Here is a 25,434-nt window from a genome sequence, read left to right as displayed (position 1 = left end):
CTGAGGGACACAGCTCTGCACTGGCAGAAATCAACCCCCACCAGCCCTCCCCCCGAAGTTTGTACAGATAAATGAGAGAATATGTGCAGGGTTGGACATCATCCTCCCCACCCAGCAAATCTGATGGACCTGTCTGTGCTTCATTACCCCAGATTAACGAGGCTGGACAGCTGTCCAGCTCCCGGGAAATGAGATCAGAGCTCCAACCAGTGTTCCCAGAATAAACCCCTTTCACAGGCGCAGGCAGCCTGTGATGGAGGCAACCAGGCATGATCTGCACCCTGGGGTCTGTAAGGCAGAAGTCTCCATCCCTCTGGTAGGGGGTCTGGAAAAGGGGGACACAAGGCCTGCCAAGCTGCTTCAGGTCCCTGCTTGCCAGGTGGAGGGTGGGAGCTTCTTATCACAAGTTAGAGCAGGTGGAAGAGCGTCGTACACCCGAGTTTCCCTTCTGCCAAGTAACTCACCCAACTGCCCCAACATCTCCCTGTAAACACCTTCTGCCACGGTGGGTGTCCCAAATAAATGGCACTGAAAATGCCTGGCTGCCTAACTGGGGACCCTGGACTCCAGATCTGGGACCACTGGGCACTTTTCCTCCTTGGGTGGCCCATGGTGGTCACCCTGGTAAGGATGGGTGGACACAAGGATGGGTGGACACAAGGATGGGTGGACCTTGATGTGAGAAACCCAGATCCAAGTGGGAAACCAGAGCTGAGGAGCTCCCCAAACACTCCACTTCCCAGGATTTAAGTTGCAAGAGAAAAGGAGTTTCCGAATCAATGTCGGGCCCCAAATCTGGATGCAGCTGAGGAGGGACAACACGGTGGGGGAGAACAGGCTCCTCCAAGTCCAGCAAGACACAGGAGAGGCAGAAATCTCAGGGACTTCACTTTGAAGGCACCCAAAATACCTTCCAAAAGATCAAGCTGCAACACCCATCTCCAAGATTTGGACTGGAAGCTTTTTCTCCTTATTACAAATCATCCCCCTTGACATTCGGGTGATATTTCACATATAGAGGAGCCCGAGCAAACAACTGGCCACATCTGGCCGTTGGAAAATGAAGCTTGAAGATGTCCCAGGAAGCCAGAGCAGCCCAGTTCAATTTCCCACCCAGGATTTTCAGAGTATTTGGAGTAAATCAGCACGGAAACTCCACCACAAGGCAACAGAAATAGCTGAAACTGGGCTGAAACGCGACATAAGGAGGGAGATTTGGGGGAAGCAGATGCCTGCTTGATACGATCAACTTTTATCCCCGACGCCACGCACGGAACGGGGGAGCAGGAGCCAGCTTTGCTAACCCCAGGGAGCAAGCAACCCAACCCCAGAGAGCAAGAAACCCAACCCCAGCATCTAGTTCTGGTGTCCTTGGCTCCTTCCGCTGCTCCCGAGCCATCCCTGCCACCCCCACCCCCCCCAAGTCCTGGAGGTGCCACAGCAGGTGACACTTGGCTTGAGGCGACCACTGGGACCCCCCCCCCCTGAAAGGGTTGTCCTGGTGCCTCCATCCCCTGTCCTGCTGGGGGTGTCGGGGGGGGTTACCTGCTGATGATGATGGCTCCCTTGTAAAGGATGGAGACGGTGGGCATCTTGGTGGCAGCAGCAGCCCAGCCCTGCTGGGTACCAGCCACTCGGATTTGGCAAGGATTTGTTAAAATGATGAGGGGGGGGGCTGGGAAAACCCAAAAAAGAGGGGGGAAAAAAAAAAAGTGGGAGGTCGGAGGAGGTCACGTGGTGTCCCTGTATGCATGTTAATTCCACCCAACGTTAACACAGATGGGCTCAAAACAGCTCCAACTCTAGATTAAAGCTTACGCAAGCCAAAGCCAACACGGACCCTGGCAAGAGCCTTCCCAGCAGGGAGGGAGAAGAGGAGGGAGGGAAAGAGGGAAGGAGGGGGCTCCAGCAGCCCCCACCCCCCCTCTCGGGGTGTCCAGCTCCTCCTTAGCACAACAGGTGATTCTTTGGATGGATCCCATGGGATGGTTTTGGAAACAGCCTCTCCAGGGGTGGCTCAGTGCAGGACATTCCTGCTTGCCAGCCCTAAAGGCTTCAAATCCATGGGAAAGCTTTGGGAGCAACAAGAGACTGGAGCACTTCAGGGCTTGGGTTTGAGGGTTGATATTTTTCTGTTTGGGGGTTGGGGTTTTTTTGTATTTGGTTTCTTTCAGCACTTTTTCCAGCCCAGGCAAATCAAAGAAGTGTCATTTGCCTTTAAACAGCTTCTTCCACCCCCATCTCACCATCCATCACCCAGCCAGGGAGGAAACATGCCCCTCATTTTGTGGGATGTGGGGATGAAATGAGGTTATCAGAGGTTGGGCAGCAAGTAGGGACACAGCTGGAAGAAGCCACCTCAGATCTTGGCAGGAGAAGGGCTCTGATCTTCATGGAATCACATACTAGAGTCATAGAATGATTTGGGTTGGAAGGGACCTGAAAGATCATCCAGTTCCAACCCCCTGCATGGGCAGGGACACCTCCCACCAGCCCAGGTTGCTCCAAGCCCCATCCAACCTGCCCTTCAACACTGCCAGGGATGGGGCAGCCACAGCTTCCCTGGGCAACCTGGGCCAGGCTCTCACCACCCTCACAGCCAAGAATTTCATCCTCATGTCCAACCTCCATCTCCCCTCTGCCAGTTTTAATCCATTCCCCCTTGTCCCAAGTCCCTCCCCAGCTTTCCTGGAGCCCCTTCAGGCACTGGAAGCTGCTCTAAGGTCTCCCTGGAGCCTTCTCTTCTCCAGGCTGAACCCCCCAACTCTCCCAGCCTGGCTCCAGAGCAGAGCTGCTCCAGCCCTCCCATCATCTCTGTGACCCTTCCACAATTTCCACACTCAGCACTGAGCAGACAAGGTTTTGTCTGGAGCTTGGCTGCCCAACATTTTTGAAACCAAATCCTTCAGCAGCCCAACCATGGGCCCACCATCCAACTGCTGCCACGGGCTGAAGCAACATCCCACCTGTGAAGCAGTAAAACCACGTTTGCCTTCCAGGTGGTGAAGTCAATGAAAACCAACTCAAAGTGGCCCCTAGGAAGGAGGAGCAGGGCTCAGCTTCTGAGTTCATCTCCCAACCCTCAGGTCCTCAACTCCATCCTCTGAAACCACCAAGTGACCTTGGCAAAAGCAGCAGATGCTGATGCTCCTCCTGCCAATTCACACTTGTCTGCTTGGGAGAAAGGTTTGACAAAAGAGTTTCAGAATTCCAAGTGATTTCAAGCTCAGGCTCATCCTAGGGAAGGATTTAAAAACCACCTCTCCCAGTCCCACTCAGTATAACCAGTGCTGAAGGCAAACATCCCACTGGGAAAGGGGATCACCACATGCTTTTCCCTGAGCTGGGGCTTAGCTGAGCAGCTCCGAGTAAATCCAGCTGGAAACCCAGACTTGTCACCCCAGGGAACTGCCAATGAGACTTGACATCTTTAAATAAATGGATATAAATAAACAGAAGGAACATGAATTAAGGCCAAACTAACACTGCAGGGCTGGCCAGTGTGTGAACACGTGGTTGACTCGTGTCCACCTTCTAGAAGACTGGTAGAAAAGTGAGGTTTTGTGAAACTGAGTGTGGTTTTTTTTTGGTGTGAAAAACTTTTTAGCTTGAAAAAAGATTTTCAGTCTGAAAAGTGGAGTGAAAAAAAGCTAACAGTGAGTTTATCTAGGATGTAAAAGGAGGGTTGGGTGGAGCTGTGAGTAGAATCAGTCTTTGAGCAGGACCATGAGGACCAAAAACATGGTGACAGCAAAATATGGGGGGACAAACCTTCTAGCAGGGCCTGTAGCAACAGGACAAGAGGTGATGGTTTTCAACTGGGAGAGGGGAGATTTAAATGAGATGTTAGGAAGAAATTCTTCTCTCTGAGAGCCTGGCCCAGGTTGCCCAGGGAAGCTGTGGCTGCCCCATCCCTGGCAGTGTTGAAGGGCAGGTTGGATGGGGCTGGGAGCAACCTGGGCTGGTGGGAGGTGTCCCTGCCCGTGCAGGGGGTTGGGACTGGATGATTTTTAAGATCTGTTCCAACCTAAACCAGTCTGGGATTCTATGGTAGCACATCAGGCACATTTCCAACACATTTTTCCAAGAGATTAGGAAGGGGGAAGTGAAGGAAAGAGGACCCAGGAGCTCTGGGGAGCAGCACAGCCAGGGAGCAGGTGACATCTTTTCATGCAGCTTATCCTTCAGCACTGACTGATGGCCAGGAGATCTGGCAGGCTGGTGCAGCCCAAGCCACAGCTCCTTGGGCAGATGGAAAAGCCACCTTGCCTGAAAGCAGAACTACAGAAACCTCCCTAGCACTTCAAAGGAGATGTCTGCCTGCTGGTGGGACAGCAGAGAAGACAGTGGCACCACTTGGCCAGCAGAACAGGACCTGCCTACATCCCTGTGCCAGGGCAGGGTTCTTTGCCTCAGGACACCTCTGGACTTCCAGGCTTTGAAGTGATCAGCCCCTGGACCATAAGGGTGTTTCAGTCCCTTGTGAAGGTCTGCAGGCTCCACAGGAAGGGTGTTCTCTCCTGTTTCTCTCCTCCCCTGGCTTTTCCTGGCAGCACACTGTGGATTTGGACTTTTCTCAATATAATGACACCACCCTCCCCATCTCCAGCAGAGCCCCCAGGGCTCACTCCCCCTCAGCACCCAGGACAGGACATTTTGGCCTTCTTTAACAGGCACCATCAGGATCAGAGACATCAAGGAACCATTTAGGTCGGGATGCAACCAAATGGAGCAGAAGATCACAGGCAGAAGCAATTCACTCCTGTGTTACTGTCCACCTCTCCTCCACCTGCTGCTCAAGGAACCCTCTGGGAAAGCCCCCTTTAGCCTGTCCATGGATAAAAAGCTCTTCTGCATGTCTTGGTCTGTCTCCTGCCTCCTTTGAGGTTTGGCTCCTGCTGTGCCTGTGCCTAACTCGGAGCAGCCTTCTTTGGGTACCTCAGCCCCAAACCCCCACCCTGCTCACTGGGACCTATCCTCTTCCCAAGACAGTCAGGCCAGGCCTGAATCCTGCCTCCAGACAGGCTCCTGAGCTTGGCAGAGCCGTGGCACATGGATGCCAGGTTGGGGACAGGCAGGTTGTGGTGACAGCAGAGTCACCAAGCCCACAAGGAGCTTCTGTGCACAGCTTGGCAGAGGAAGAGAGTCTGAGCAGGTTCTTGTGCTTGAGAATTAGAGGTGGGAAGAGGTCCTACATGGGGGGGGGGTGGCTGTCTGAGGGCTTTCAGCTCCAGAAAGTGGCAGTAAGTTCTGAGGTGGGAGGGTGCAGCATCAAGGTCCCTGCCCACGTCCCACCAGAGCCGGGCGGGAGCAAAGGGTGGCTCAGGCAGCACCAAACACTTGCTTAACAACAACCCAGTATTTGTTTCCCAACAGAACAAAATTAGCACAGGCTGAAGAGGCATTTCCACCCGATTAGAAAGCAGAAAATGCAATTGTGTTGCTCACAGGATCAGCTACGAAGCAGCGATAACAAACCAAGCACATGAAGCCAGCTGCTGGGGAGCAGCTGCACGTGCTGTCCCGGCCCAGCCCACGGGCTTTGCACGAGTGTTTCCACAGAGCCACCTCCAACCAGTTCCTGGGACATTCACAGACAAGTCTGGACAGAAGAGGGAACACACAGAACCACTCTGCTGAAATCGCTGGGTGGGGGGTGGGGGGGAGGGAGGCAGGTCCCATGGGGAGCACCCAAGGACCAGCAGCTCCAGCACCCGCCGTGATGGGACCTGCCCTGGGCAGCTGCAGCTCCTCAGCCACCCACCCACCCGTGGGCAGAGGGGTGGGAGCAGATGGAGCAGTGCTGCTGGGGGTGACACCACTCCCCCCCAAGCTCAGGGTGCTGCCTCTTCACAGTGACACCACTCGTGGAGAAAACTTGTCCCCTCAAGCCCAGCTGGCAGAGGTCACATATCAGTGTCCCCACACCTTCCAGGCATTTTTCTCCTTGGAGACCTTGGTCACCCTTCCTTCATCCGAGGCAAAGAAGGGGAACCCAGGGGACCAGAAGGGATGTCCAGGGAGAGCTACTGCTTCCCACCACTACCTGCATGGTTGCACATCCCCTCCTCCCCAAGGCAGACAGCCAGCACTGGTCATTGTCACCCAGCTCATCTCTGCAGTGTCCCCTCCTTGCAAAGGGGCCACAGCAGCTCTGCTCCATCCTCACGACCAACCCCAGACCCAGCTCCATTCCCTGCAACCAAGCACAGGTCTCCTCTGGCCACAGAGGTCAGAAGGTGGCTCCTGGGGAGCATTTTATCTCCCCACCACTTGTGGTGTTGGGTGACTGCTCAGCCCCACCTGAACCAAAACCTGCTCCTTAGTCTAAAGACAGAGAGGTGAGGAGGTTTTAAAGCCACGGGCAGTTTTCCAGCACTTACTCCCTCCATCCTGGGCTGGATGCAGCTCCTCACTCTTCAAGGAGGAAGAACTCCTTCTCCCAGTGCATTTTCCACACAAGCCACCACAACCCGGACACCAAAGCCACGGGCAGATGGGGATGCCACCTCTCACTGCTGGCCAGACTTTTCTGTTCTTTGAAACCTTTTATCACCTTCCTCTAAACTTCATTCCATTTTCCAATGTCCTTCTCAGCCAGTGGACTCATCCCAACGAGCCTTTGCTGTCTAAAGTCAGGTCTTCTCTGCCCATCACCTACACCCTGGTGGGGACAGGGGCTTCAGGAAGCAGCTGACCCCCCCGAAAGATGTGCATCAAGTCAATTGAGGTGCAACATTTTCTGGACGTGTTTCTTGCCCTGGTAGAGCTACTCTCAGGGGCAGTTTGGGCTTGGAGGGGGGGGCTATGAGTGTTCCCCCCCCAGACAGACTCCTCCATCCACATTCAGCTCTTCCCATGCTGCTCAAAAGGGCTTTAAATGAGGAAAAAGGCAAAAGGGCATTTTTGATTAGCCCGTCCTGCAGTAATTAGGAAGAGAGGCAGTTTCAGGTAGAAGCAAGATCAGGCCTGGTCTGCCAGAGGGTTCTGGGGAAAGTGTCTATGGCAGAGCCCCACACCCACCTAAGTGTCCCTCAACATCTGCCCCAACCCAGACCTCCCACATACCCTCCTGAGATGGGAATTGATGCAATTAAATACAATCACAGGGGAAAAGCTGCAAAGAGCTCATTTAATTTTCACCCCAGCAGGACCAAGGTGGCATCTGACAGGTGGAGAAGCCTTCCTCCCTCCTCCTCCTCATCCCATGGGGTGGGGGATCTGCTGCTCTGCATGGGGACTCAGGCTGCAGCCCTGGTTTGGGCATCAGCTCCTGTGAAGGGTTAACAGGATTATAAACCTGCCTCTAAATCCTCCAGGCAGGGGGATTGGGTTGTTATAAACTTATTAAGAGGGGACAGGTGCTGCTGGGGGCTGTGGTCCCTGTCCTGCCACCCAGAGCCACCCATCTGTCCTTGGGGTCATGGCCTGGGGGGAGCAACAAAGCAATTTAATTCCCCAATTAGGGAAAACTCAAGGAGGACGGCAGGGAACTCACCCAAGTGAATCCATGGGGGAAAAGGAGGGGAGGGAAATGACAGGGTATGGAAAGGTGGGAAAAGAAGGTACTTTTGGAAAAGGTTTCAGAATGTGCCACCCAGCTGGGAGTGGGAGAGAGCAAACGCCCCCGCGTGCAGAGCCAGTCCCTGGTACGAGCTGTAATCCCGGCAGCAAAAATAATCCCGAGAGGATTGAGGGGAGCACGGAGCTGGTCTTGCACCCTGAGGTGTGCACGGCGTGGTCCTACCCCCAGCCCTGGGCACCTCCAGGGCTGTTTTATTCCCCCCCATCACCCCGCCCCGGGGTCTAGCAAAGCTGCGGCACAAAAGCCACCACCACAAAACCACCGCGAGGAGCCAGCGGGGACAGCCCCGGGGGTCCCGCCGGTGTCACCCCCAGCACCAGCTTCGGGGGGATGGGGGGGGGGGGGGGTCTGGCCGTGCCACGCACCCCGGCGCTCCCACCCTGCTGCTGCCGGGGAGAGATCCCGGCTGGCGGCTCATGCCCGTGTATTCAATTCCTATTTTCCAACTCTACAATTAATCTTTTAATCAGCGGCGGAGCGAGGCCGGGCTGCTGCCGGGGGCTCCGGGAGGTGTTATCTCCCTGCCATCTGCTCGCCGCCCGCCGGAGCCACCCGCCAGCCCAGCTGCCACCGCCGCACGCAGGGGACTGTCCCCGGCACAGAGCGGGGACCCCCCCGCACACCGAGCCCGTCCCCACGGGCCAGGCTGGCCAAGGCTTCCAGCCAAAGTCCCGATAGATGAGCATCTCGTACGAGCTCAGAGACCCCAGGGAACCCCCGCGGGCGCCGGGGGGTGCAGCCCTGCCTCGACTTCCCCAGCCCCCTGCCCACCCCCCGGCCCCGGGAACAAGGAGCACCCGTGGGTGGCACCAGCCTGGCAGCGCTGCCCGAAAGCCACCCCGGGACTGTTCTGCACTCCCTCCTTCCCGCAAGCTACAGATTCTGCCTTTTCTGCACAGAAAAGCGGCAGGGAGGCATCAGCGGAGCACCCTACAGCCGTCACCTTGGGGTGCTGCCCTGCCGGCATCCCCCCGGGGGGCTGTCACCCCCCAGCCCTCGCTCCAGTGACCTACTTCAACAGGAGACAGCTTGTGCGCCAGCAGCGTCCATGGTCCCTCTGGCCGCAGGCTGCCCCGGGCTCTCAGTCCCCAGGGAGGACGGCCAAGCTCAACCAGCCCAAGAAAACCTCTGCCAACCCTCCGGGTGGCCCCAAGAACCCGCCGGGGCCCCCCGCTGGCTCTGGGTCCGGCCCACTGACCCCCAGTTAATCGGCTCAAGCCGCACGCTCTGAACCCTGCCCTGGGCACGGCTGCGCTGCCGCCGGCTCGTTCTGCCCTACATAGACATCTGCAGCCACCCAGCACCCACCCGGCCCCCCACCCACCGCAGGGGTCCCCATCTGCACCCACCTTGGCTGTAGCACAGGGTGGGCACAACGCACAGGGTCTGGATTGGCCTGATGGGAGAATCCCGCGCTGGGGAGGCAGCAGGAGCACCCGTGGCTGCTGGTGGGGGCTGTGGGTGCTTTCCCCAGCTGCTGCCTGGGAAATAAATCCCCTTCCCCACGCCTAGGTGATCCCAGCCTCACCTGTGCCCTTGCCCCTCCCAGGGGATGCTGCGGGACCCTCACCCCTCCGCAGCGGGGCCGCCCAAATACAGCAAAATCAAGCCCCACAAGAAGCCATGGGGGGACAAAAGGCCTTCCTCCCCAACAACAATTCCCAAAGATGGGGGGGGGGGGGGGGCGAGTCCCCGCTCCGTGTCCCCTCCCCAGCAGCCCCCCCTGCCCAGCTTACCAGTAAATGAGCGAGAGCCCACCGAAGCGCTCGAGGTGGCGGCCAGGGAGCTGCAGGTGGGACATTATCCGGGGCCCCCCGGCCCCCCCCGAGGCCTCAGGGCTGCGGTGGCCTCTTCCAGCCTCCCGGGGCCATGGGCTCCGGTGGCCAGCTCGGCTCTGCTGCTGGTTGCCCGGCCCGGCCCGGCTCCCGGGCACGGCCCCCCGCCCCAGCGGCCACCTCTAATCCCGGGCATGTGATCACCCCTTCTCCCGGCTAAACCCCACCGGAGCCGCCGGCCCCGCCGCTCCGGCAGGGCACGCTGCCCTTGTGCCGCTGCCTGGGGGTGCTGCCGGGAGGCTAATCCCCGCTGGCAGGTCCCAAACCTCCCCCCCCGCCCCCGGGATTGAAGCCACTCATGACCCCCCACGGCACCGGCCACGGGCACCCATCCCATCGCCAGCCCCCAGCTCCCTCCACAGAGCACCGATCACAGCAGGGTGACCCCCCTCCCCAGCCCTTGCAGGGCTGTTAATGATGGTGATAATCATTAACAATGGTTCTAATTGAGGATTAAACTGCCACCATAATTAGAAACGCTGAGGCCCGGAGGCAACACCCGGGGAGCAGATTGGCAATTTCTTTTAATTTGGGGCACGATTCTTGCGTGGGTTCTCCCCCCACACACACACACCCCCCAGTTTAAGGTCGTCTGGTCATACCCGAGGATCCGAGTGATCCTTTAGGCTACCAGGAAAGCTCTGGGAATGAGCCCTAGTGGGCAGGTGGAAAGTGCTTGAAAGAGGAAGGGGCTGGTCTGTGTAAATTATCGTGGAGCAGCAAGGTCACCACCGGCCTCGTGGTGCTTCCCGGGATGCAGCTGGAGGGGACAGGCAGATGGCAGGATGGGCAGGCAGGTCCCTGCTTCAGGGTGATGGGAAAGACACAAATGAGCATCAAACTGCTGCACCATGTGTATTCCTCCCTTCCTCCCCCCATGGGACCAGCCTGGGGTGGCCAGGACCTTGGGATTAGGTGATTCCCAAGAATTACAAAGTGGATCTATCTGTCTCCATCCCACATAGCCCAGAAAAGCCACCAAATAACTCCCCCCGGGGCCAGGTCCTGTGCCCACCAGTCCTCCCTGCTCCAGGTCACACTGAGACACTTGGGGACTAACTGGGAAAGCACTGTGCTAGAGGTGGTGGTGATCTTGTCCAGCCACAGCTACCTGAGCTGAGGTGGCCCATGGGCCTCTGGGGACCCAGAGGTGACCAGTTGGCATCTCCAGCCTGGGCGTGAGTGCTCACAGAGGACAAGTCAGGACACCTCTGTCCTTGGGGTCACCGTGGCCACCCCAGCCTGTGCCACTCATGCTGTGACAAGGAGGAGGGAGGAGGGACAGGTGGGTGTGGAGCACCCAGGAGGACATGCCCACGCCCGGGGGGACAGCCCGCAGGCACGGCTGGTCAGGCACTAACAAACCTGGGGGGGGAAAAGAGGCTGATCTGGCTCCTCATCCCTTGGCAGTGACTGCAGGATGGGCAGCTGCCAAAATCCTTTTCACCTCCTGCCTCCCAGTCCAGGGACAGGTCCCCTGAGGTGGCACAGAGACCCACCCAGGACCCAGCTGCCACCACTGACGCTTTGTCCCTACACACCTTTCCAGGTGCAGCTCTGCATTGCCCCCCGCCAGCCCCTGCAGCGCAGCCTTGGCCAGGCCCCCTCTCCACGGGGACACCCCAAGGACATTCTCCAGCCCAGAGGTGCCGGTGCGGGGACAGCCACCCCCTCCCAGCGCTGTCACAACCCGGGGCCGGGCGGTGCCGGGTGTGAGCCCCGGGACCGGTCCTGCCGCCGGGAGGGGACGGGCAGCCGGGTTTGCCGAAACCGCTGGGAGCGGGCGGGGGGTGCCGGGTGCCGCCACCGGCCCCTCCCAGTCTCACCCGTCGGGATTGTCATAGGAGGTGTCACCCTGCTGCGGGGCAGGACAGCACCCAGGGGACACGGGGACACTGAGGCCACCCTGATCCTGCCCTGGTGCCAGCAGTCCCAGCGCCGCCTTCCTCCTTGCAGCTGCCGGGACACCCCATAGATGTGTCTGTGTGTGTGTGTGTCCCTTGCCCACAGCCCTGGGGGGGGTCCCAGCACCTCCCGAGCCAGGCCCGTGGTGTGACACAAGGAGGGACGTGCTGCCCTGCCCTTTCCTCTGCGAGTTTCCGTGCTGGAGGAAGCTGAGCTTTATCTCCCTCGCCCATCGGAGGCAGCTGCCCCTGGGTGCGATCCAGCTGCATATTTTATACAGATGCAAACATTACACCCCGGAAATTCTCAGCCTTTACATCACGGGCCAAAGCCTGCTGGGGAGTCTTGTCCTTTTTTCTTTCTCTTCATGGGTCCTGGGGAGCCTGTGCCAGGGGGAGCCCTGCCTTGAGACAGGACCTCGGCCGTGGGTGACAATCCCCTGGGGACAGCAGGAGTCCCTTTGGCATTGAGACCACTGTGACAGTCTGGGGCTGCAGGGGGTTATGGGCACCTCTGAGCTCCCACAAGACAGGGTTCCTGCACAGGTGCCCAGGGCTGCAGCCCATGCCATTGCAGGAGGCAGAGGGGACACCTGGGTGTGCCCCCTGGGGAGCCAGGACCCCCACCCCTCTCCATCACTTCTTCAGGCAGGAGAATAAGGACCAAGGGTGGCTGTCACCACCTCAAATGCAGCAAGTGCATCATGGTCTTAAAATCCTGCTGCCACCAGCCCCGTCAGATGGTGCTCAGTGCCTTTCTGAAAGCCATGGCTGGGGACACAGGACGGTGACTTGCCAGGCTGGGGGGGGAGGTGTCCCCTCTGTCCACGCTCCCTGAGTTGGGTATAGATGTTCCCCATCCCTCCTTGATGCCCACTACCTGGTACCTCCAGCCTGGCACCCCCAGCACCCCAAAGCCACCGCAGCAGTGTGCTCGGATGCTCTGGCCCTGCCACGGCAGCTCCTCTGCTCTGTACCACACCGGGAGGATGAGGAAGAGCTGGATTTCATTTACTCCTTGCTGCACTTTCATGCCAGATGAGTCAGAGCACCGGCCTCGCTCAGCCCTTGTTTTGCTTGGCTGCTGGTACTGGCTTTTGCTTCGTGTTTGTTCCATATTGAACTCCCTTGGCTGCACTTGGGCTCAAACCAGCAAGGGCAGCAGAAAAAGTCACTTCCCTGGCTAGGACAGGAGCTTTCCCATCCTTCAGCTCTGCTTGGGAGTGATGCACTTGTTTTATTCTATTTCTTTCTTGCAGCTCGATGAAGCCCGAGCTTGGTCTTTCCTGCGTGATGGGGCAGGAGCAGCTGGGCTGGCTGCTGGTTTCAGAGCAAAACCAGCCTCAAATGGAGCTGAGGGAGGTTTCTCCCGGTGCAGAACAAGTTAGGAACGAGCACGGCCACATTCCTGTGCACGTGGGAGCTGGTGAGAAGGAAGCAGAGAGAGGGGAAGAAGCAGAGAGAGGAGAAGAAGCAGCACGGGGCTGTTTCAGTGCCTGGAGTCCCTGTGCCCTGCTGGAGCTCCCTTCCCACCCCCACCTGGGAGCCAGGGGGTCAGCTGGCCCCTCCAACGGGGGCTGTCAAAAAGGCCCAGCCAGAAAAGAAATATGATTTTGGTTTGTGTTCCACCGAGCGTCTCAGCTTTTGGAAGAAATTTCCCAGTTTTTCCTCTCCTGTCCTTCCCCCACCCCCATCCAAAGCTAAATCCTAAAATTCTTCCTCGGGAAACACTGTTGAAAAGCCCCCAGGGCTGAGCATCCTCATAGAATCCGAGAGTCATTCAGGTTGGAAAAGCCCCCTGGGATCACCGAGTCCAACCCTCATCCCTACTCCCCTAAACCAGCTCCACCAAGACCAAATCCAAACAACCCTCCAACACATCCAGGGATGGTGACTCCCCCAGGGCAGCCTGTTCCACTGACCACTTTTTCTGTGAACATTGTTTTTCCTAATGTCCATGCCCAGCTCCTCTTGCTACCACGGGTTTCTAAAGCCCCACAGGACACACCAGGCCTTTTGGGGTGCTCAGGGAGGGGGGTGCTGCTGCCTTCACCCACCCAGCCCCGGTTCCTTCCCGAATTCGGTTGGGTTTGTGTGGGCTGGGACAGTGGGAGGGCCAGGTCCACGGCGAAGGTGCCACAGGCAGCAAGACCCTGCTCTGCCCCCTCGGGGACAGCTGGGCTGGCAGCGGTGGCATCGGGGAGGGGGGAGCAGGACCCGCTCGGCCGGGGGTGGAATCTGCTCCGGAGCAGGGACCGGCAGGAAAACGCCATCTCGTTGCATAAAACGTGCTCCTCTCCTGCTCCCCTCCCACGGCAGCGGCTCAAGAGCTTCTTACCCAGGTTAAGTCAATACTCCCACACCTCTCCCTCCGGAGAGGTGCTCAGCCCTGGGGAAGGAGCTCGATGGGTGTTTTAAGGGCTGCAGTGGGGTCGCGGGAGCCCGGCTGGTTGGGGGGATCCCATTGGGCTCCAAATTCCCGGGGTACCCATGAGCAGAACGCAGTGCACCCCTGGGGCTGAGCATCCCTCAGGAGCAACCCCCCTGCAGGGGGGTCCGGCCCTGCTCCTGGGGCAGGATGAAGCCAAAGCCCCCTCCCCAGCACACCCCCCCCCACACACTTCTAGATGCTCAAGAGACTTCAGAGGAGCCGATGGCACCAGCTCCTGGTCCCCACACGGGGAGCACTGGCTCTGGCAGCAGCAGGAGCCGGGGTGGGAGGGGAGTACAAGGCACAGAGGGGACCCGCTGCGTCAAGAAAGGCTCATTTGCAAAATAAACACTGCAAAAAAAACCAACCACCCACGACCCCCCCAAAAAAAAAACCCCAAACAAACAGCTCTTCCCTCCTCAGCTCTGAGCTGCAGCTCCAGCAGACCCCCAGCCGGGGAGGAAACTTTGGAGCGGGGGTGTGAGGTGCTTTGGGCAGGCACCCGAGCTTGCAGCTGAGCTGTCAGCACCCCCAGACCACAGGGCCCAGGTCCCCAGGAGCAGCCTGTGTGGCTTGGTGCCTGTGCCTCTGATCCCAAGCCAAAGTAAAGGCAGAATACCTGGGCAGTTTACATAAGACATAGTTTTCCACTACAACAGTTTCACTCCGCCCGGCGTTGCACCCAGCAGCTGCAGTTTTTGTGGCTCTCAAGGGCATTTGCACACACAAAAAAAATGAGCCACACCAGAGATGCCGGGAGATTAGGAGGATTAAGGCTGCAGAGCTGGCACGGGGGAAGCTGTAATACAAAAACCCTCCGGTAGGTAAAGGCATTTCATCCCTAAACCCTCTGCTCACCTTCACGAAGTATCTAAGAAGCAAGGGGAGCTCTGGGAAAGCTGGAAGGGGAGTGACCCAGTCCTCTGGGCATGTGGGAACCTGTCCCTGCTGGACATCGCGGGGGGTAAAAAGGCACAAAAACTAGGAAGTGTTTCTGGAGAAAATCAAGACACGCAGAACCTCACATGGTAACATCGAAGTTTGCAGTTTGGGCTTCTCCCTCCTCACCTGCCCTTGTCTTGGGATGGGAGCCAGCAGGGTGGGGAGGATGTGGGTGCTGCCAGGCTGGGCACAGGGGTGAACTGCAGCAGAGGGCAAATCCTGCCCTCCCTCCAAAATTAGGGAAAGCCTGGTCTGCTCCTCAGCCTGGGCAGGAGCCTGGCAGGCACTCCTGGCCTGGGCAGGGAGTGTGCCAGCCCCCCTGCAGTGCCATCCCCTGGGGATTGACTGGTACTGGGAGATCAGGTGAACAGCACTAGCCAAAGGGTTGCTCCCAAACCAGATTGGTTTGGAAGGAAAAATTGAGTCTGGGTGCCCCGAAGACAAAGCTGTAACCTCAGCTGTGGTTAAACCCCAGTGGTCATGGTTGATAATTGACAAAGCCCAGAAACTCAGCCCCAGCCAGCACGGAGTCAGGCTGGCAACCTCATTTTGGGCTGGTTTGGGGTTGACATGGGAGACCACATCACCCCTGGCATCAAGCAGGTACAAATCCCATCGCACGGCTCATCCCATGGGAAGCTTGGTCCCAGCGGGACCCTCCCACCCCTGCCAGGACACAGCACCACCAGGTCAGGCTTTGGCACTTGTGAGTGTGTTACCTACAGCTCTGCTCACCCAAGGATTGGAGATGGCTGCATGAGGCCACGAAAACACAAAGCCTTGCAGGGTGACAAGCCCAGCTGCAGGAGGGTTGGCTTGAAGCCCCGTGAGGTCCCAGCCTTGCCACCCAGCTGGTTTCTTATGACTAATTCCCCACTGAGAAGCAGCTGGCAGAGCTAGGGAGCACGGCAGGACCACCCCAGCACCACAGAGCCCCCAGGAGCCCCCCCCCCCCCCGCATGTTGACACACTCAGCCTCACCAGGAAAATGCCTCTTACCCCCCCAAAAGCGGCTGAAAGGACAACCCAGACCCAGCCAGGGGGGAGGAAACCCTGACACAAACATACACACATACACACTTGCCTTGCACTGTCACCTCCGGGACCTGCAGCCTCCCAGCAGCCTGGACAGAAGCTGGACCTGCACAAGAAGGTCTCAGTGGCTGGAGGGCTTTGCCCTTTTTATGGTCACCCCAGAGTGGGGTCGATCCGACGCACGCAGGGGATCGGGATCAATAGGTCACAGCATGCACTGACTCACCCCCAGAATGAAAATCAGCAGAGGATTTGGGGCTGGTGGGGAAGCTACAATCAGGCCTTTAATCCCACATGGGCATAAAATCCTGGGATAAAAAGGCTCGAGTTGGTCCTAATTGCTGAGTGCTGCGTGTTTGTGGGTGTGTGAGTGAAACCTCTTAGGCTGCAGTGGGCCTGGGGGAGGCAGCTCCTTGTCTTCTTGCTGCCAAGGCCCATCAGGAGGAGGGGGATCCCCCTGAGCTCTGGGGGTCTGCCCCAGTGCAAACCAGGGCAGCACTGGCACCAGCTTCCAAGTGGGGCTGCAGGCCCAGGGCAGGATGCAGTGGGATGGAGCCATGGTGCTCAGCACAGCAGTTCCTCCTAAAGACAGAAAACACCTGGGAGGAGCTGGGACAGGGCAGATGGTGGAGGGAGGCAGGGGAGGAGGCAAGCAGTCCCCCCAGCTGCCCCTCTGGGCCTGGGCCCATCACCCCTGGCCCTGGGATGGGGAGGATGGGGATGCAGGTGCAGCTGGGCTGGGCACATGGGTTGCTCACAGCATCTGAATGATCAGCAGCACCAGGCAAGTCTTCCCTGCCAAAAAAAAACCGAGGGAAAGCCTGGTCTGCTCCTCAGCTGATGGCAGGGAGTCTGCCAGCTCCTGGCACTGCCATCCCACAGGGGTTGACTGGTACTGGGTGGAATCTGGTGCATTACCAAGGGGATGCTCACAAACTGGATCTATTTAGAATCAGAGAATCCCAGACTGGTTTGGGTTGGAAGGGACCTTAAAGCTCAACTAGTGTCAACCCCCCTACATGGGCAGGGACACCTCCCACCAGCCCAGGTTGCTCCAAGCCCAAAAATTGAAGCTGGACGCCCTGAAGACAAAGCTGCAACCTCAGTTGGCACCCACTCTGCTGCTCCCCCTGCCCCCGGGGGGATGTCACGGTTGGCCCTACACATTTGGGGGTAGGTGGGGGGGGGGGGATTCAGCCCCGCTGGGACCCCTTTCAGCCAGGAAGCGGGAGCGATGGACTCCACCGAACCCCTCCTGGAAGCCGGGGGACACCGGGGGCGGTCGGGGGAGGAGGATGCTGCGGGGCGGGGAGGGCGGGCAGGGCAAGAGGCAGGCAGGAGGCAGGCAGGAGGCAGGCAGGAGGCGGTGCAGCTCCATCCCCGCCTCCCGGCGCGGCCCGGCCCGGTGGCAGCTCAGAGGCTGAGGGGGAAGAGCAGGCGGAGGGCGCCGGGCCGGGGCCGCGATGCACTCGCTCTTCAGAAAACGCAACAAAGGGAAATACAGCCCCTCCGTGCAGAAGAAAAGGTGAGTTAGCCGAGCCCGGGCAGCCCCGTTCCTCCCGGGGCAAGCAGCTCCGTCATCCCGGGGCTCCCGTCCCGCAGCATCCCCTCCCGGTAGAGGGGCTCGGCGGAGCTGGGCATCCCCGAGGGGGCGGGTCGTGGGCACCCCCGAGGTGTGGGCACCCCCGAGGTGAGGGTACCCCGGAGGTGTGGGTATCCCCAAGGTTTGGACTCCCCCGTGGTGTGGGTACATTGGAAGGGTGGGCACCCCCAGGCTGCGGGTACCCCCGCGGTGTCAGCTCCTCCCCGAGCTGGCTCCGGTGGCGGCTGAAGGCACCGAGGTGGTTTATTCCCCAGAGCCCCCGGCGGGGCAGCAGTGGCAGCTCCCGGGAGCAGGTTCTTTCACTTCTCAGGCTTGTGCTGGCTTAGATCTCCGGGAAAAAAAGAAAAAAAAATCATCTTGCTTGTCGTCAGCCTTTACCCACTTGTTCCGTCAGGACCCGGGACCCGGTCGCTCGTCTTTTCCTCTGCTCTTTTTGGTGGGTGGGGACGCGTTTCGGTTGTACTACTCCTGCAACAGAGCAGCCTGTTTAATGCCACCCGCAAAGGTCACTGGTGCAAGTGGAAAGGTGTAAAAATCCCCCCTCCCCGAGAAGGTTTGGTCCCTCTCGGGGCTGCACAAGGTGTCGGTGCAGGCGGGGGGGCTGGAGAGGAGCAGGCAGCCCCCTACCCCTGCCCGCACAGGGCAGGTGGCACAGGGGACGTTTTTCCAAAGAGGTGGGTGTTCGGATGGATTCAGAAGCTCGTCCTGCTGTTCCCAGAGGAGCTGCAGGGGCTCAGGAGCACAGGGAGCAGGAGGGCTGGTGCATATTCCAGCCCGTGGCTTGTTTGTCCATCTACAGAGGCACCTGCCTTGGCGGGTGGGCTGGCAACTGCTGCCCTGCTCCCAAAAATCCTCCTTGGGGAAGGAGACTGGAGAGCCTGCACAAGGGTTGAAGTGCCCTCAGAAACCTAGGAAGGGACCGGTCAGCCCAGAAAGTGCCAAATTCTTCCTAGCTGAGGGAGCCCCTGGTTGCTCCCTGCCCAGAGGTGCGGTGCTGGGGTGTGTAGGGGGGTGTTGCCTGAGAGAGGAGGTGGCTGCCCTGGCACTGGGGAGACTGCTCTGGCCCAGGGCAGGCTCAGGCTTTGGGATTTGCTGAGCTCCCTCAGTTGGAGATGGGCTCCCCAGCAGCCCAGCTGGCCCAGCAGGGCTACCCAGGCTCCTGTTCCCAGAGCCCGGGGCATGTTCTGCTGCCAGCTCCTGCCCTGGGGAGGGCTGGCAGGAGGAGACAGGGATGGCATGGAGCTCCCTGGGGCTCAAGGTGCACCTCCCTGCTGGCCCCAGCCCTCCCATGGCTGAAAGGATGGTGTAAACACGAGGCAATATTTCTACTCCTCGGGGGTGGAAGTGGAAGGCTTGGAAATGGGAAACGCTGTGCTTGGGCTGCCAGCTCTGAGCAGCATCAGGGGGGTGGGAGGCAGGAGACAGACCTGCTCTCACCAGGTACCCCCTGGGGATCCCGAGGCTGCTCCAGAGCCCTGCCAGTGCTGGGTGTCCCATGGGGATCCCAGGGCTGTTCCAGAGCCCTGCCAGTGCTGGGTGGCCCATGGGGATCCCAGGGCTGTTCCAGAGCCCTGCCAGTGCTGGGTGGCCCATGGGGATCCCAGGGCTGCTCCAGAGCCCTGCCTGTGCTGGGTGGCCCATGGGGATCCCAGGGCTGTTCCAGAGCCCTGCCAGTGCTGGGTGGCCCATGGGGATCCCAGGGCAGCTCCAGAGCCCTGCCAGTGCTGGGTGTCCCATGGGGATCCCAGGGCAGCTCCAGAGCCCTGCCAGTGCTGGGTGTCCCATGGGGATCCCAGGGCTGCTCCAGAGCCCTGCCAGTGCTGGGTGTCCCATGGGGATCCCAGGGCTGCTCCAGAGCCCTGCCAGTGCTGGGTACCACGGGCTCACGACCATCCGGGGGCAGCTAGGGCTGAGGCAGCTGGTGTTTTCCCCCCCAGCTCTGCCCACCAGCCGAGCAGGCTCCAGGCAGGTACCAAAGCACCTCTGCAGGCTGCTGGCCAGGCTCAAATCTGTGTTTTTCCGGTGGTGACCAAGGAAACAGAGCAGGGCTGTGGCCTCCAGCCCCCCCTCCAAGCCCCCCCCCCCCCCCCTTCCCCGCGCACCTCGGGCAGGTCCTGCTCATTAGCCCCGACTGATTCATTTCTGGGTTGGAGTTTACAAACATCTGGAATCCAGGGAACACTCCCACCGGGTGGAAACAGCCTCCCCCATCAAGCTGGGGGAGCCGGTGCTGGACCGGTTGAACAACTTGCTGGAGAAAAGATTGGGAAGAAGCGAGGAGCTCCCGAGCCCCGGCCCCTGCTCCGGGCGCTGCCGCCGCTCCCGCCCAGCTCGGAAAACACAGCGAGGCTGCTAAAATATCAACCCCCCCCCCCCGCCCCCCCGCCCTCAACTGGGAGGGAGATTTCGACACCGGGTCCGGCCTCATCCTGCTCCTCGGGGAGGCTGCGGGGCCGGGGATGTGGGATCCGCGCCGAGGGAGCCCGCGGGGGGAAGGAGGGGACGGGGCAAGAACCGAGCAGCGGTTTGGAGAGGGGGTAAAGGGGCTGGGAACGTCTCCTGCCGGCTCCCGGGAGCTGGGGCTCCGAGCTCAGCTGATTTGTGGAGGGGCTGCCCAGGAAGCACCGTCCTGCAGCAGGTTGTTTTCCTGCTGAGGAGCTGCCCCGGGTCTTGGTGGCTTCTTCTTCAGCCTCTGGATGAGCCCTTCTGGATGAGCAGCACTGGGGAGTCTGGATCTTTGTGATCATCTGTCCATGAAGAGAACTCTGGCCCACTGGATGCAGGCAGCCACCCCTCCCCAGCCCCAGCCTGGCCCCTCAGCCTCCAACCAGAAGTACCTCGAAGCATATTGGGGCTTGGAGCAGCTCACCTCCCTGCCCCTGAGCTGTGCCCAGCCTGCCCTGCACCCAGGGGTGGGAGGTGGGAGTGGGCAGGGATGGGTTTCCCCCCCCCTCCATCCCTGCTGCCGGGCTGGGGATGGAGCCAAACCCCTTTCTGAAGAAGGAAGGAACCACCTCCATGTCTCCAGGCCAGCCAGCCCCAGGCTGGCAGCAGTAAGGAGGAAATCCAGCCTGCTTTGAGACTCTAATGGGGCAACAGAAGGGAAACAACAGGAGCAGCATTGCAAAAACAGCTGCCGTGGTTTGAAGACAACTTGGTGCTGGGTCCTCTGACCATCGTCCATCCTCGGTAACACCAGCTGAGCCTTGGAGCACACCAGCCAGGCCCTGTGCCACGGAGTCACAGAGTGCTGGGGGTTGGAAGGGACCTCTGAAGACCACCTAGTCCAAACCCCCTGCCAGAGCAGGGTCATTGACAGCAGCTCCCACAGGAACACCTGCAGACGGGTTTGGAATGCCCAGAGAAGGAGACTCCTCCTCCTGACAAGGCTTGGCCCTGGGCCCCATCCCCACCATCCACCTCTTAACACCACTCAGCACCAGCCATTACTTTACCCCCATGTGCAGGTGATGCTCCTCACCAGCTCCCCGTGGTTTTGTTTTTCTGAGGCCCAAATGAACAGGACCAGGATCCAAGTTTCCCCTTAGGAACATCTCCTGCAGCTCTGGCCCGGGCTCCTGGGCTCCAGGCTCTCAACCCTGGGCACATCAATAGGGGGGTGGGCATCTCCCTACCTTGCCTGGGGAAGGTGGACAATGATGGCATTCCTTTTTGTCTCATGGACTTGGTTGCTTTGTGCTCTTCTTGTGCACCCTATCCCAGTGGCATAAGGCCCTGGGATTCACTGGGACTGGCCATGACTACTATGTTTTTAGCACATCATATATATATATATAAAATGTATAAAGAATGTCTGTCCACAGAAGGGAAAGCAGAAGCCTTGAATAAGGACATAGTATGGGGGACACCATCACCTTCCTTCCCTGTCATCTTCACCAAACACTTTGCCACGCTTAGAAAACAGGAGGTGGGTTCCCCTCTTTGAAAGTCCAGGCTTGGGAGGTAGAAAACCCAGCTCAGCCTTGAGAAGTCACTGCTGAAACTCACCCTCCTGCCAGCAGGAAAGGTGTTCATCTTTGGGGTGTCCTGGTGGGAACACCCACACAAGGAGGTTCTGGAGAACCATTAGTGGTGTGAGGAGATCTCAGAGGGGGGGCAGGAGCAGGGAAGGCTCTGCCTGCAGGACTGGGACCAGATCCCAGAGGCTGTTTGGTTGGAGCCTGGAGCAGCAGCCAGAGGTGAGTCAGGAGCTGCTCTGTACTTAGAGCTCAGCAAACCCCGCCAGGGCCTGGCCTAGTTCTGCTCTCATTTCCATGCACATTACAATCCTGGATCACTGTTGCTACCAGGGAAGATAAATCTAATTGAAAGGAGCTGGACTGAGCACAGCAACCCTGCTGTCCAGCTACACCCTGACGTGGGCAGAGTGACAGTGAGATGCTCTGGAGCTTGGAGCCAGATCTTAATCTCTCCCAAACCTGAATTACACCAGTTATAGCCCAGCCCTTGTTCCTCTGCTCTGCCAGTTTCACTCCAGTTTCGTTATAAGCAGGATATTATGTGGTGGTAGCTGTGGCTTGGGGAGCTCTGAGGGCATTTAGAGTTCTGTGCTGTGGTCTTCAGGAGGATTCAGGAGCTTTAAGTCCCTCCTGAAGGCTGGTGCTCGGGTGGGTATGTTGGTTCTGAAATCTGTAAAATGAGAAGTGAAATGGAGATGGGATTGAGCACAATTGGTCACTGTTTGATGCACTGTCCCTGCATCCCTGCACTGGGATCTGCACCCCTGGCCATGAAGTCCCACCTCTGGAGAAGCTCCTGGCGTGGGAAGGTTTCCCAGCAGGAGAGCAAGGACATGACCAGCATCTCTGAGGTGGGAGAAGGAGCAGGACACAGCCCTTCCCATTAACCTTCCCAGCAATACCTGATGCACAGGACAAACTCCCAGCAGGAGCTTTCCCAGGGATCACAGGCAGCTGGAGCTGTCAAAACTCCAGGAGATATTTGAACATCCCCACTTGGAGGGACTAGGGAAACAACTTCCTTGTTTGGGAAAAAAGGAGACAGAGAAATCAAAGGGATTTCCTATCACCTGCCAGCAAGTGCAAAGCCAGGGGGGGAGAACCTGCCAACATTCCAGAGATGCCAGCCTCAGGGAAGTGTGCTCCAAAAAGTGCTCCTATCAGTGAAGATAATCTACTGGGAAAGGGGGGAAAAAATGGCAACAGAGAGAAAACAATCCAGCTTTTAGCAGCAAAGTTTCCATTATCACAACAACCACCATCATCACATCTGCTTTCTGAGAACCTCTCTTGAAAAAAACACCAACACCACCCCAAAAAAGCAACACTAAAACCAAGCCCCAAACCCAAAGAAAAACCTCACAACTCAAAGCAGCAGAACATCACCTGAGGACAGAGTTGTGGCCCAGGGATGAAGTGAAGCCTGACCCAGAGCAGCTGCCTCCTCCTGGCTCCCCAGCTGGGAGAAACCCCCCAAAAAACCCCCTCCTGTTCCTCAGGGGAGTAATCCCAGGTCCTTCCCCCCAGCTTCTCATCAGTGTCAGAATTGTTCCCTTCCTGCCCAGAAAATGTTAAAAGTTCTCCAGAACTGGCAAAGCCAATTTTTCCAGGCTCTTTTTTTTTTTGTTTCCCCCCTCCCCTGTTGTTTTCATCTTTCAAACAAAGACTTATCTATTTCAGCAGCAAAGTTTTGCATTTCCCTTCCCTCTGCCAGAGCCTCGTGGGGCCGTGCCCTGGGCACCTTTGCTCCTGCTTCTGCTCAGTCCCTGCCCTTCCCAGCTGGGTGGTGGCCAAATCCTGCCCTCCTCCCTCCCCAGCACCACTCTACATCCCATCCATCCCCTCCAGCCTGATTTTTTTGGCCCCAGCAGCCCTTTGCCTTACCCTGCCAGCAGCTCTGAAGCCCAGATGCTCCCATGGCTCTTCCTGGCAGCTTCCTGAAAGGGGCATCTCCTGTAAATCCCACCCTCACACCTTTCCCAGGCTGGCCAAGGATTCCTCACCACTTCACCCATCAACTCGTGCTTCTCCTGCATCTTCCTCCTCTTGGCAGATGAAGGGCACGAGGGAGCCAACCTCCTCCATCCCCTTGGCAGGGAGATTTCAGGCAGGCTTCAGCATTCCCAGCTGATCCCTCCTGGCTTGACATCCACGGGGACCATGCACGTCCTTGTGTTTTAGACCCAACCACGGGGGGAAGCAGATTATTAACAGGGCTGATCTTCTCGTATCAGCAATGTCCAAGTTGGCTGATTAAGTCACAGAGTTACCAGGGTTAGAAGGGAGCTCTGGAGATCACCCAGCCCAACCCCCTGCCAGAGCAGGGTCACCTGCAGCAGATCCCACAGGAACACCTCCAGCTGGGTTTGGGATGTCTCCAGAGAAGGAGCCTCCACAGCCTCTCTGGGCAGCCTGTCCCAGGGCTCTGCCACCCTCACAGGAAAGAAGTTCTTCCTCATGTTCAGCTTGACCCTCCTGTGCTCCAGCTTGTGCCCATGGCCCCTTGTCCTGTCCCTGGACACCCTGGGAAGAGTCTGGTCCCCCCTCCTGCCACCCCCTGTAGATACTGCCCAGCACTGAGGAGATCCCCCCTCAGCCTCCTTCTCTCCAGCTGAGCAGCCCCAGCTCTCCCAGCCTTTCCTCCCAGGCAGATGCTCCAGCCCCTCAGCATCTCTGTGGCCCTGGGCTGGACTCTCTGCAGTAGCTCCTTGTCCTTCATGAACTTCACCTTGTTCTCTAAGATCTCCTCAGCTCTGTTTTTATTTCTGCACACTCACTAATTCAGCATTTGAAGCAGCCCTGGGGGTGCCCTGGGCACACCCCCCCCTCCTGCTCTCAGTCCATGTTCAGCACAAGATGGGGTGTGGAGAAGCAGCTTCTCCCACGCTGTGGTGGCTGTTTGGAGTTCCACCACCCTTGGGAGGTTTTTATTAGATTTCCCTGGACCAAAAGCTCAGCAGGTGACATCACCAGCTCTGCTGGTAGCTCTCACATAAACCAGAGGAGGAGACACCAAAGAGCTCTTCTTGGCTAGGTCAGGAGAGCCAGGCTGAGCAGCAGGGCCATGCCCACGTAGCACCCGAGCATGTCCCTGCTTGCTCCAAGCAAGCCCTGAGTTTCCCCTCCCCTGGTCACACAGATACTGCCCAGCCAAGCAGCAGTTTCTGGATGACCAGCTGAACCATCCCCAACCAGCCCAGCTGTCCCAGCAGCAGCAGCTCAAGCCACAGAGGATGCTCCCAGCAGAGGTGGCACCTCAGTGAGAGGGTCAAGGCCAGGGTGCTGCACTCTCCCATTCCCAGCAGCCAGGAGCAGTTTTGCTGGTGCCAAGTGAGCACAGAGGCTGGGCAGAGTCTCCAGCTCAGACCAGAGCAGCAGCAGCAGCAGGTCAGGAAGCCGTGGCTGAAACACAGCCTGGCCACTCAGCTCCAATTAATTTTATTTCCCACACAGTTTCACAGAGTTATTGAGGCTGGAAAGGACCTCTGAGATCATCAAGTCCAGCCTATGACCAACACCACCACATTGGCTGGACTGTGGCACTAAGTGCCACATCCAGCCTTTCCTTAAACACCCCCAGGGATGGTGACTCCACCACTTCCCTGGGCAGTCCAAAAAAACCCAAACCAATTTAGAAACTTCAATCAAAAACCAGACCTAGAAAAGCCTCAGACCTCGTCTGCTTTTTGGGATGTTTTTTTTCTGTCTATACTCTAGATCCACTGAAACCCTTCAGCTTCATCCCTGGGCTTGCTAGGAAACACCAAGACCAAGGTAGGGAATGCAGAGATGAGCTGACAGACCACTCAGGGCTGGTTCAGCTCCCAGCTACTGCAGCAGAGCATCCCCCTGGATCATCAGCCTCTCCCACCCTCAAAGCCCAGATGACCTCCAATCCATCAGGGAGAGATGAGGAAGCTCCTTGGTGGCTACAGGCTCTCCCAGGATGCAGGAGATGGAGCCAGGTCTGGGCAACCATAATTTGAAGACACATAAGTGTCCCAGCTTCAAATCCATTTCTCTCCACCAATTTCATGGGGCACTTTCCCTGGTTTACATGGGATGATGTGGATCAGGAGAAACTCTGAAGTGGATCTGGAAGAGCTGCTTCTACCACTG

General features: G+C 58.4%; 2 protein-coding genes across 2 annotated transcripts in view; one reads left to right on the top strand and one right to left on the bottom strand.

Annotated features, from left to right (window-relative positions):
- LOC127390647 (syntaxin-binding protein 4-like) overlaps positions 1-9,386 on the bottom strand; it is a 48,814-nt gene extending 39,428 nt beyond the window's left edge. Inside the window, exon 1 of the mRNA XM_051632480.1 lies at positions 9,322-9,386. Coding sequence (XP_051488440.1) covers positions 9,322-9,386 — 65 coding nt within the window. The remainder of the gene's footprint in view (positions 1-9,321) is intronic.
- Positions 9,387-17,150: 7,764 nt separating this feature from the next.
- Positions 17,151-25,434, top strand: part of PPL (periplakin) — a 29,312-nt gene continuing 21,028 nt past the window's right edge. The window contains exon 1 of the mRNA XM_051631880.1: positions 17,151-17,257. Within this exon, the coding sequence (XP_051487840.1) occupies positions 17,196-17,257 (62 nt within the window). The 5' untranslated portion in view covers positions 17,151-17,195. The remainder of the gene's footprint in view (positions 17,258-25,434) is intronic.

The sequence above is a fragment of the Apus apus genome, chromosome 14 (assembly GCF_020740795.1).
Source record: "Apus apus isolate bApuApu2 chromosome 14, bApuApu2.pri.cur, whole genome shotgun sequence".
Lineage (NCBI taxonomy): Eukaryota > Metazoa > Chordata > Aves > Apodiformes > Apodidae > Apus > Apus apus.
The sequence above is the reverse complement of the archived record's forward strand: the minus strand, read 5'-3'. Positions and strand labels throughout refer to the sequence as shown.